Source organism: Nelumbo lutea, chromosome 3 (assembly GCF_056320005.1).
Source record: "Nelumbo lutea isolate HS-2025 chromosome 3, American lotus-T2T, whole genome shotgun sequence".
Classification (NCBI taxonomy): Eukaryota; Viridiplantae; Streptophyta; class Magnoliopsida; order Proteales; family Nelumbonaceae; genus Nelumbo; species Nelumbo lutea.
In genome coordinates, this window is record NC_142686.1 from 3,510,485 (window position 1) to 3,523,210 (window position 12,726).

Below are 12,726 nucleotides of genomic sequence, written 5' to 3' on the forward strand. Positions count from 1 at the left end.
ACGGGTGTGGGTTAAAATGGTTTATTTAAAATCCATTTCAAGTGACAAGTGACCCATATAGTATATGGTACTCATTTATCCCTATAATATGCGGGTTCCACCACGGGTGCTAAATTATATTATTATAATAAGTAATTTTGAAATTGATTAGTTATAATTAATTACAATTTAGGGAAATTTGAATTCCCTTTAATTATTTGAAACAAACTCCATTTAAAAATTGAAAATATAGAATTGATATATGATTGCAATTATTTTTAAGGTTAACTATAAAAATTTAAAATCAATTAATTAATTAATAAAAATGAAATTAGTTATAATTAATTAAAATTTAGGGAAATTTAAATTCCCTTTAATTATTTGAAACAAACTCCATTTAAAAAATGAAAATATGGAATTGATATATGGTTACAATTATTTTTAAGATTAATTATAAAAATTTAAAATCAATTAATTAATTAATAAAAATGAATTTAATTTTAAAACGAATAAATTTTTAAATTATTAACAAAAGATTAATGAAATCTTAAATTTTATTAATAACAAATAAAAATTAAAAAAAGACTAACTAACTAAAAAATAATATTTTGGGTTGAACTTGAACGGACTCAACCTAATTAGAAATATCATGGCTATTTCTACTTAAATTTCACTTAATAGAGTCTATGCATGTAGGGGTGCTCATGGTTCAGGTAACCGAACCATGAGGGTTCTTTAAAAATCGAATTGGTCCTACCGGTTTGTCCATATCTCCAAACTGAAGCTAAAATGATACCATCAGTTAATTGGTTGACTGGTTTGATTTTTTTGGTTTTTTGATTTTTTATATTTATAACATATAGTATAAATAAACATATATATTATATTATAAATAATAAATGACGTATAATCTATTATAAATACTATAAAATATATATATTATGCATAATATATTATGTGAAATATATTTTATATATATATATATATATATATATATATATATATATATATATATATATCGGTCAATTTGATTAATCAAAAAATTGAACTGATCCTTCGGTTTTTCTAAAATACCAACCTCAGATCGATTCATTTTCTGATTCAGTTTGCTCAATTCGGTTCGATTTTTCGGTTTTTACCTACGTGCATGGGTTCGGACTAAGTTAAATATTATTTGAATGCGCTTATTTTACGATTTTGCCATCATGGTAAATATTACTTTTAATTGTAATTTATTTTATAATAAGGTTTTTATAATTCTTCACGCTTGTAATGCATGAATGGGTTTTTACTCTGAAGTATATAATTGATCCGTTCGAAAAGCTTTTAACGCCCCTCTACTCTTACATCCAATGCGAGATGGAGGATGCGAGTTCGAAATCCTTTCCCGCCAACGAACCAGAGCAGGACCTTTACACCATACCAAGCTATTCAAGTAAGTTGCCCATACCTTCAAAGATTCCCCCCCCCCCCCCCCCCCATTTTTTCTTCTTTGCTTATTTCTGTTACTTACATCCACCAAAATCCTAACCCTAATTTGTTCCATTTCAGGCTGGTTCACCTGGGACGAAATCCACGAAACCGAGAAACAGGCCCTGAAGGAGTTCTTCGATGGCAGCTCCATCTCAAGAACACCCAAGATCTACAAGGAGTACAGGGATTTCATCATCAACAAGTACAGGGAAGAGCCTTCGCGGCGGCTCACGTTTACGGAGGTTCGTAAGTACTTGATCGGTGATGTCTGTTTGATTCACAAGGTGTTTCGGTTATTGGAAAGATGGGGATTGATTAATTTTGGTGTGCCGACGGAGGATTCGTCTGGTGATGAGAAGTTGAAGGTCAGATTGGAGGATGGAGTGCCTAATGGAATTCGAGTGGTCTCTGTTCCCAATCCCAATAAAGTTGTTCTTTTGACACCAAATGTGAAGGATGAAGCGGTCGAGAAAGGCGGCTTCAGACTGCCGCCTCTGGCGTCTTACTTGGATGTTTTTGGTGACTTGATGCGTGAGAAAGGGCTGATTTGTGAGAACTGCGGGGAAGGTTGTGCTTCCGGACGCTATGTGTCTGCTAAGGTATTGCAATTTGAGTTTGTAATTAGCTTGTTAATGATCTGTTTGGAGGCCACGAGAAGGATTTTTCTTTTCTCTCCATTTTCTCATTTTAACCTTCAATTGCATCTGAACATCTGAATTCATTATTTACGGCTGAGCCATATTTTGTAATGTTATTAAATTTGGAATTTAGAGCAAGATGTTGGAATGACCTCATTTCAAACCTGGTTAACATTCCCGAAAGAATCTCTTTGGCATGGTAACTTTATGCATCTAATGCAATGAAGCATTGGAAATAAATACTTTCATTCCAGGAGGTTTCTTTCATTTTATTTTCAGTTATCTGCTTGGTTTTTTCTGGTAAAACTCTCAATTGGTTCAAGACCTTTTGCTTATTAGTAATCTGGTCAATGATCGTGTCTTATGTTGTAGTTGGAACCAGATATGCATGTCTTAATATAGATTTGCTTCAATAGAAGCTGATGCATCAATTAATACTCTGGTGCATTATACACAGTGATATTACTCTTATGGTAATTACTTGTATATGATGTAAATTTCCCTGTATTAGAAAATAGAAATCTAATGAATTTGTAGAAAACTCAAGTCAGGTATGGAATAATCTTCTCTATGTGGTCACAGTAATTTTAAACTATGGGAAGGCAATTCTATCCCTTGTGCACGTGTCTTGCAAAATTGGGGATTCCTATTTGCGATCAACCATAATGGTTTGGTTTGGCAACTGATTGCATACAACTTACTTTTGTATTCAACAGTAAACTTCCAACTGAAAAATGACTTTGACCTCAAGAATAATGTTAATACCAGCTCTAGAAAAGTGGAAAGCTTGATTCTACTATTGAGATATTAATTTGGTAAGTAAAGTAGATGTTGAAATACCAAATAACCAGCTAGGAACAAATTTTGTTTAATGGGATGAATCAGTGGCATCGTAAATGTGTTCTGCAATGTTTAATTTTAAACATCAGGCTTAACTGTCACATGACAGTGTTACATAAGGACTTTCTTAAATGAATGAAGTGTCTGCATTGCACACAGTTTGGGTACTAATACTCCAAAAATTGTCAAGGAAACGCTTCCACATACAGCCTGGTCTGGTGTTAAACCCAAACATACGGAGGGTTATTTCTTTTTCTTCTTTACATTTTTTTTTCACACAGATTGTTTCAATGGGTTTGTAAGCCTGTGATGTGGCTCTCTATGAGCTTTACATAATTGATGACACAGCCAATCTAGAGCAATTATCTGGTAATAGTCCCTCTGAATTGGCTGTTTGTATTGCACAGGTTAAAAATTCAACTTTGAGCTGTATTTTGACCTGGCTTGAAATGGGTCTTCTTTTGAAATTTCAGGAAAATGCAATGTATTAAACTTTTTTATTATTATTATTATTATAGTTTCTCTTCTCTTTCTCTTTTTCTAAAGCTAATCTTCTATTTTTCTTAATCTGATAACACCCAAGTCTAATTACCTACAATTTTTGTTCCTTTCTCTTTATTTTGCACAGAAAATAGTTTCTCTTCTCTTTCTCTTTTCCTAAAGCTAATCTTCTATTTTTCTTAATCAGATAACACCCAAGTCTAATTACCTACAATTTCTGCTCCTTTCTTTTTGTTTTGCACAGAAATGATAGAATACATCATTTTTGCTTTTCCCATGACTGGAATGTGGAATTGAAATCCTTGTTATGCAGTATATTGTTTTATATTTGTCCAACTGCTTCATGCATTTGCACCATTCTCCTTGTATTAGCTACCAAGAAGTTGTATTTGTTTAATAACTCTGGAAGAGGTCCTTTCTTTTTTTTTTTTTTTTTGAAAGGTAAGGTAAGAATTTATTGAAAGAAAGAGAAGGGAACAGCAACTCCCTGAAAAAGAGGAGAAAACTCATTACATACTCCAGACTCACTGAGAGTGAAGCATCTGAATTACATTTTGATGCTTAAACTCAGGTCTAACTGACAACCAAGATGCAATCTTACAAGCAGAAATCTGTATCGAGTCATCTATATTTTTTGATCTGTTACAGAAAATGTGACTATTCCTCTCAGACCAAATGGTCACAATAATAGCCGTAGGTATTAGTGATCCAGATCAGCTTCCCTTTTCTCTTAAGGCCCATCAATTTCCAGCAGTAGAGCAAGTCCTTGATGGAACTAGGCATGATCCAACCGACCCCAGCAACTTTAAGAAAATGAGCCCAAAACTTTGTAGCAAAGTGGCAGTGGAGAAAAAGGTGGTCACTTGTCTATGGTGCTAATCCACACATCCCACAATTCAGATCAGGGATCTGCAGCCCTCTCCTACCCCCTCTCCTACCCAGATGACTCTTGAAAGACCTTTCTTAAGGGTCAAAACTCAGATTTGTAGTACTTGCATGAACTCCACAAATGGTTCCAGCTCCCAGTCGAAAAGATTTCTCCTAAATAGAGGACTCCAGGAGATAGAATTACCACTCATATCATAGGTATCGGCAACTGAGATATTTGGGTCTGCATCACACTGATAAAGCAGGGAAAAGGCTTCTGCAAGAGGGATATCCATGCACCAAGGGTCCTTCAGAGCTTTAGTCTGTTTCCTCTACCAATTTTGAAACCTAAACCAGAAGAGAACACTGAAAAGTTATTATGAATTCCTTTCCAAAGAGAGCAACCCCAGTTTTATAGAGGGTACAAAGACCTCCAATCACTCCAATCCACCCCGAACTTAGTGCAATTAGTCTCCTCCACCAAGTATTCCTCTCTGTTCCAAATCTCCACAACCATTTACTAAGAAGGGCAGTACTAAAAGTTTTTAATTTTCTTAAACCCAAACCTCCTTCCTCTAGAGGCAAGCACACCTGGTCCCACTTCACAAGATGGATTTTCTTTTTTGTCTTCCCACCCCCTCCAAAGGAAATTCCTTTGAAGTGCTTCCAAATTTTTAGCCACCTTGGCAGAGATAGGAAGGAGAGAAAGAAAGCAGGTGGGGAGATTTGAGAGAGTACTGTTCAGAAATGTCACTCTACCACCAGCCGATAGTATTTGGCCTTCGAAGAGGCCAACTTCCTTTACATCTTTTCAATTACAGAATCCCAGATTGACACAGAATTACATTTAGTTCCAAGGGGCCCCAGATATTTTCCTGGGAGATAGCTAACCTGATAGGCCAACACTTCAGCCAAGAATTCCAGGTTATCAACCTGGCCAACAGGGAAGACAACACTTTTCCCCAGATTTACTTTCAGCCCAGTCACTATTTCAAACCAACAAAGAATTCCAACTGATCAGCTGCAGCATCAATAAAGCAAAGACCCCCCCCCCCTTGTCCATTAATGAAAAAAAAAAATGAAAAGAGAGAGAGAGAGAGAGAGAGAGAGAGAAGATCCCCCTGTCTAATTCCTCTGGGGCTCTCAAAGAAGCCCACCACTTGTCCATTAATGAGGACAGATGACACATACCTTTATCCAATTCCTCCACTTCTGGCCAAAATTCATCTTTGCCAAGATTAAATCCAAACATCTCCAGTTGACATGGTCATACGCCTTCTCAATATCCAGTTTACGGATCAGACCAGGTTTTCCATCCCTTCTTCTAAAGTCAATCAACTCGTTTGCAGACACTGTCCAACATTTGTCTGCCAGGGACAAAAGCACACCGATTCTCAGAAATTACACTCGATAGAACTTTTGTCATCTTCTCTGTCAACACCTTTGAAAGAATCTTGTAAAATCTATTTAGGAGACTAATGGGCCTGAAGTCTTTTAAGTTTGTTGCTCCAATAATCTTAGGAATGAGAGAAATAAAAGTTCTGAAACACATTCAGCAGGCCATGCTTTATAAAATCCCAGCATTTCAAGTAAAACATATTAGTCAAACCATCTGGTCCAGGGGACTTCTCTGACTCCAGACTTGTGATTGCTTCCTTAATCTCCTCAGTGAAAGAAGGAAGATGCCCTTTCTCTTCTCTTCCTTCTTTCTCTAGATGCTTGCCTCATCTAAAAAGCAGACTTCTGATTACTGTAATTTGATAGGGCCTTGCTGGTTAGCGCATAAAGTTACAACTAATACATGAAAGAGGGAAAGTACTGCAGATATGGGTTTGGTTTAGTTAGCCTACTTGGGAGTTTTGGTGGGCTTTTGCATAGGCAACCAACTAGGTAGTTGGTATAGTTACAAGCATATTAGTGGGTGCGGTTAAGCCTCATTTTATAATTTTGTGTTATTACGAGTGTACACAAAGTGACAGAGCTAATTAGCGCTCTTAATCCCTGTTTGTATATGTGTATGTGTACTTTTACATTAAATTATTCAAAAATCTTGTTAATTCTTTGAAATCAGGTCTAAATTCAATCATTTGCTGATTCATTTTGTGGTTTAGTAATATATAACATGTACTTGTAAAATACTTGTTTCTAATTGTATATATATTGTAAAATTTTGTATGTTTATTGCTTTTATTTATTTTTTGTATTTTGCTGAAGCAACACCTATTGTTGCTTAGTTGTCAACTTGCTTTTCTAGGTTGAAATGCCTAGGCATTGCCTAGCTGTCTTAAGTAGATTTCTTAAGTTAATATTACCTATATTTCATAACTGGGTAATAGGAGATGTAGGATATAACATAACAAATATGGAAAGGGAGATAAGACCTTGTTAGTTTGTAGGTCATAACTAACAATTAGGTCTTAAACCCATATTTCATAATTGCAAAGGTGCCAACCAGCTGGTTGGTATGGTCTCCTGCCGGTCGTAGCAGAGACTTGGGATCAAATCCTGCCTGCAACTGGGTTGGTGGGGGATGGGCTACACCCTGTTTGTGTAGCCCTTAAGAAGATATAAAATAAATAAATAAAATAAAATAAAATAAAATAAAACCCATATTTCATAATTAGGAACTAGGGGGTAACACTGAGGCTGTCCTTGGATTGGGGTGGAAATGAAAAAGAAGCAGATGGAAAAAGATTTAGCTAATCTACTTCTTTCTGTGCTATGCTATTAGGCTCTGAAAGAAGCTTGTATTCTGAATGCTTATAGCCTGCCAACTTCAGATAAACTTCTTTCCCATAAGAAGGCCTATACCTTAACAAAATTTTTCTTCAACTGCTAATTCGATGGCTGAAGCACTAGCCAAGCAAGGGGCTGGGAGAAATCTAACATTCTGGGTACAGATGTAATTTTTTGTTAAAATTAAAGGGGAGAGATAAGATGGCTTGTCTCTCACTCACTTTCTCTTGTGCACTTTCTTTTAAGTTCAATTGAAGTTAACATTCATCAAAAAAAAAAAAAAAAAACAAAAACAAAAACAAAATTTTTCTTCAACCATTACTGTTATTTTTTTTCCCTTCAATTATCACCTCCGTTTTATAAATATTTTTCAATATAGTGATTGGGTTGTGATGCATGTTGCACATTTAGATGACAATACTTCTCTATGACACTAAATTTTTCTCTCTGTCTTACCACTTAATTATTTTGACTGCAAATTCTTGATTCTGGTATTTATTATTCCAAGATTCCATCATTCCAAGGACTTATTTCTAAATGACTCTTTTCATTTCTGCTATAAAGGATTTGCAGTTCACTTGCTTGCAAATTTTATATTCCCATGTTCTGCGATATTCTATTTGCAACTTCTCCCCATTTATTTGTTATCAGCAGGGGGGATTTGTAATTTGTGTAAGATGCTTCAAAAATGAAAATTATGGAGAAAGCAAGACAGCGGATGATTTCAAGTTCAGTGATTCCACAAGTAGTAGTGATGATCATGGAAGTGATGTCTGGACTGATGCAGAGACATTACTTCTTCTAGAAACTGTGTTGAAGCATGGAGACGATTGGGATCTTGTTGCACAAAATGTTCAAACCAAGAGTAAACTTGATTGCATATTAAGACTCATACAGATGCCTTTTGGGGAGCTCATGTTGGGCTCAACCAATGGAAAGGGTGGTGCTAGCAATTCTTCTGGCAACAATATCAACAACAGACAAGTTCAGGCCAATTCAATTGATACTCAAGAACCAATCAAAACAGAGAACCAATGTCATGAAAATATGGATGAGACTAGGCAGATCAGAGAGGATGAGACCCAAGACCCTCTGTTAAAGCGAAGATGCATTGGTTCATTTGCAGACTCTGGTGGGTCACTGATGAAACAGGTAAGAATCTTAGTCTTTAGTATTTTCCAGCAGGGGAAATTCTTTAGAGATTTTAGCATATTTTCATTATCATATTCTTATTATGAGGTCTTCAGGTAATTTCCAAGATAAGTTGTTTGTTGAACTATTAGAAAAGAGTGAAAACTACTCATAAAGCATAAACATCAAATTTTTATTAGATGTTGATGATGCTTTTTAACACTTTTTTTTTGTAAATAATAAGAAATGCTTGTCTCATTGTTGGTGTGAAAATTTTAATAAATTCTCATGCAACATAATTTATTCAATCAAGTGATTGAGTTTTTATTATTTTGGGTAAGGCCCATTCAGGGAATCATATGGATTGTTCCCCTTAATTACATCCCCACAAGAAAGTAGAGAACACCTTTTGATTCTGATTTGGAGAAATGAACGCATAGAACAAAAGAAAAGAACAATAGGATACTTAAAAAAGAACTTTTCATTTGCTTTTCTTTTAAATCAGGTGTACAAGAATGAGAAGAAAGAAGAAGAAAATACAATTGAGAAACTATACAGCAATACATTTCTCTTTTCTTTAATACAAAGAAAATTTCCTTTCACTCCTTTCTTTATAATAAGTTGTAGTCAATCAGATGAAATTCTGATTGTAGACAGCCTTACTCCTTGGAATTTTGCATACAAAAAGGGAACCATAGTCAATCAAATTGAATATTTGATTGTAGACGATTTTCATCCCTCCGTTTTTCATTTTCATTTGAAGGGAACCATAATCAGCCTTTGAGATTTAGACTGTAGATGGTTTACTCCCTAACTTTGTCTTGAAAGAGGGACCATAATCAACCTAGTAGAGGCACCTGGTTGTAGATGGTTCATTCCCCCTTACTCTTCATCTTCATTTGAAGGGAACCATAATTAGTCTTTGAGAATTAGACTGTAGATGGTTTAATCCCTAACTTTGTCTTGAAAGAGGGACCATAATCAACCAAGTAAAGGCACCTGGTTGTAGATGGTTTATTTCCCTCTTTTTCCTTTCTCAAAAGTAATAACAAAAGAGAGAGAAAGAAGGATACATAGCAGAAAACATAAATAGGAAGTATTCACAGAGAGGACCTTCCTTTTCTCTACCTGTATTAGTGAGACTTTTCCTTCCTTGCCTTCCCTTGAGCACTTCTCTTTTCTTCTCTCCTTATCTTTGCTTTTCTTTAGAATCTCTTGTGAAAATTTTCTCCGAAGAGTCTCTCCGTGTGTACATGTTTCTAGCTTCCCCTTAAGATAGAGAGTGGGGTGGTTATGTAACTACCCCCTCCTCCTAGGTGAAGGACCCCTGTCCCTCCCACTTAAAGAGAGAGAACTCCCCACTTAGTAGGGGGAACTCCCATACGGGATACTATTTTATAATTTTAATGATTTGGCTAGTAGACTAGCTAGCCCACTTATTACAAATTATTTGAATAAAAAAAAATGACTTCAACACTCATATAATATGTGAATCACATGAGTGTCCTGCCATGAAAACCTATCAAGAATAGCAATGTGCAACATAACTATTTACTTAGTTTTTATCATTTTAAATATCAAAGTATTTTAAAAAGATAATAGATATTGTTGCAGATGATAGGAATTGTTTGCTAGCTTATTTTTTCTGGATAATTGCTGTTTTGCCAACTTCTTTTCTTCTCCTTGTATGCATCAAATTGAATCTAGGACTGTCTCTGTTAGGTAGCTCTATTGGCCACAATGATGGGTCCACATATTGCAGCTGCTGGAACTAAGGCTGCTATTGCAACACTGTGCAATGAAAATGAGTATGCACAGGAGATGTTTGAGGGTGAGGAGGTTAGTGTCACTAATTATTTTGGGTCTCTCACGTCAAAGAATGAACCAGGCAGGTAAATAATCTTTTCTAAGATTTTCCTGAAGGAATTTATTTTGTTATTGTGTTTGGACATCAAAGTTTTTCCCTCTATAATACCTTATCCCTTGTAGGGTCTGTAAGGTTGATGACATGGAAATGTGGGAGAAATGCATACAATCAGGTAAGATCACCCTTGATTTTTGTTTGATCAGAAACATCAAAAGTGTAAATCAATGTATAAGCAAATCATTGATCCAAAAAAAAAATCAATGTATAAGCAAATCATTGATCCAAAAAAAAAAATCAATGTATAAGCAAATGAGTGGAAAACCTTCTCCCAGAAGGCCAGAAGAATATGGATGGGACTAAATGGCAGTTGACTTATGGAGAGGACCAAAACAGTAAAAACGCCAGCCTCCCCACCCTCCAATACAATCACTCTCTTTGTAACCCATCCCTTGAATTAATGAATTGGCAACTTTGATAACCATCTGAACAAGTTGTTCATCTTGGCTGCCTTAGCAAAAGGAAATGTGCAAGAGTTGCAGTACTATATTCTAATAGATGTGCTAAAAGGCCATACATAGAGGAAAGTGAGTTTACCCTATTTTTAATCTGTATCTAGCTTATATGATACCTAAAACAATAGAATTTATCACTTGTACAATAGAAATCTAAGATGATATCATCAAATTTGACTTGAAATTCAAATAATCCACTTATCAAAAAAAATTGACTTGAAATTGAAATAATCCACATACAATTGGTCTTTAATCTTAACATATGCTGGAAAGTAAACTCAATGTTTGGTCTTAAATAACGTAAATAAATCGTTTTCTATTAAGGGCTTTGAAACAAGTCTCCTTTGACAAAACTAAATATATATAAAAAAAAGTAAAGAGCTAATTCTTAATTGAATTTTTCTGAATCATAGTGAATCACATGAATCATATAAATCGTAATTGTAAGATTTATAAATCTAATTGTAGGATTCAAAACTAAAATTGTTAAAATTTTTGTAGAAAAGGATTCAGACATAAGGTTCAAATCGAAACTCTTGGAATTCGTGATTCAAAGTATGATCCTTATCATAAAATCGTGAGATTTTGATGATTTTGACAACATGCACAAACACGTCTGTGGTGGCAAGGGCCACTGCTTGGTGTAACGGTAAAATCTTGGGTTGACAAGGCCTATAAAAAAATCTCTGGTTGACAAGTGAGAGTGTGGATATGAGTCTGAGCGTGTCCACCTTGTGCCATAAAAAAGCCAGAGGTTAGGCTATCCAGTCTACCCTTTCCAAGACCCTACACATCTGGGACCAATGTGGGGTAATGGCCTTTTACATGTCTGTGGTGGCAGCGGCAGTTAGGAGATGCAAAATGCAAAGCTTTGTTAAATAAATTGAAACAAATACCCTGGCATGGGTTGAAATAATACCAATCCTTTGGTCTCTTCTGGATGATGGTTGTTATAACATTAATGGTAGTTTTCTTTTGCAGAACCACAGGAAACTCCCCAAGAGAAGGTGGTACCTTTAGCTTTGCGATTTAGAACTGGAATTGCAGCAGCTCTAGGGACAGCTGCTGCTCATGCCAAGTTATTAGCAGATCAGGAGGATAGAGAGATTGAACGCTTAGTGGCAACTATTATAGAGATGCAGGTCTCTCTCTCTCTCTCTCTCTCTCTCTCTCTCTCCCCCGGGAGTCTGTTTGTGATCATTTGCATGCATGCATTTGTGTCCATGGAGGGGACATTTTTTATTAGTTGGGTTTACTGGAAAGTCTGAATGAACCAACAATTCCTTGCTGTTCCTTTCTCTACTTTAGTCTCTATTTTTGAGATTCAGGTAGTGACTGATAGTCACGGAATTCCTCCAATTGGCAGAAAAGAGGGTACATTTAGTGGGTTTCTCTTGACCCGATTATCCTCCTCCCACATGGCATCCATGTGTGTGTGTGTATTTACCAATTCTTATTCTTTGTTGCCATCTATCCTTGTATATCATCCGAGAATCAAAGCATCACAATATTCTGTATGACTGACTGTTCCGTGTGGATTAATAGATTAGGAAGATACACTGCAAAATCAAACATTTTGAAGAATTGGAGCTGATAATGGAGAAGGAATACACCCATATACAGGAGCTAAAGGAGTATTTCATTGCAGAGCGGATCAATGTCATATGTGAAGCACTTAGAGTTGGCATCTCAAGATGGAAGGATCATACTTCTGTAAAATCTGTTATAGGTAGCATATTTTGATGAAGCCTTAGGTCTCATGGGGCCAAAAAAAAGGGGGGGGGGGGGGGAACAAGTTATGTGATATGAATCTGTTTCTTCTTTCCAATATCAGTGCTAAGTTCAATCACTATTCCAGTCAATTTGATGATGCAAGATTCAAAGTATTGACATGTATTGGTCCATACGTATCATTTCGGGAGCTCCCCAATACGCCCCTACAGAGGATGTATCGGGGTTCTGACCAGTTCAGGGGGTGGAGGAGTCTTAAACCGGCTCTTCTGAATCGGTTTTGAAAAAAGTAAAAAAACACTAACGCCTGTATCAATATTTAGAACCTTAGATGCACCCTAAGCATAGATATATACATACATAATTGTGTTCATGTGGTTAAATTGACAAAAAAAAATTAAAAATCCTTAAAAACTAATTATTTTTAACTTACACAAATAATTAATTAATG

At 35.7% G+C, this 12,726-nt stretch overlaps 1 protein-coding gene across 3 annotated transcripts; it reads left to right on the forward strand.

Annotated features, from left to right (window-relative positions):
* The first annotated feature begins 1,261 nt into the window (after positions 1-1,261).
* SWI3A (SWITCH/sucrose nonfermenting 3A) lies at positions 1,262-12,406 on the forward strand. 3 transcript variants are annotated; one of them, XM_088980056.1, is made up of 7 exons: positions 1,262-1,414; positions 1,531-2,051; positions 7,689-8,186; positions 9,888-10,057; positions 10,155-10,204; positions 11,526-11,686; positions 12,090-12,406. In XM_088980056.1, the coding sequence occupies exons 1-7, from the start codon at positions 1,339-1,341 to the stop codon at positions 12,285-12,287; spliced, it is 1,674 nt and encodes a 557-aa protein (XP_088836182.1). In that variant the 5' UTR covers positions 1,262-1,338; the 3' UTR covers positions 12,288-12,406. The 3 variants fall into 3 exon arrangements, with proteins under 3 accessions (XP_088836182.1, XP_088836181.1, XP_088836180.1); XM_088980055.1 differs by having other exon boundaries at positions 1,265-1,414; positions 7,686-8,186; XM_088980054.1 differs by having other exon boundaries at positions 1,272-1,414; positions 7,599-8,186.
* Positions 12,407-12,726: the final 320 nt, after the last annotated feature.

What these genes read in the sequence shown, in the direction of transcription:
- SWI3A (XM_088980054.1), top strand. Translation starts at nt 1,339, where the DNA reads ATGGAGGATGCGAGTTCGAAATCCTTTCCCGCCAACGAACCAGAGCAG. An exon ending in GGAGAAATGCATACAATCAG is followed by an intron (nt 10,205 to 11,525) that starts GTAAGATCACCC and finishes TTTCTTTTGCAG; the next exon opens with AACCACAGGAAACTCCCCAA. An exon ending in CAACTATTATAGAGATGCAG is followed by an intron (nt 11,687 to 12,089) that starts GTCTCTCTCTCT and finishes GTGGATTAATAG; the next exon opens with ATTAGGAAGATACACTGCAA.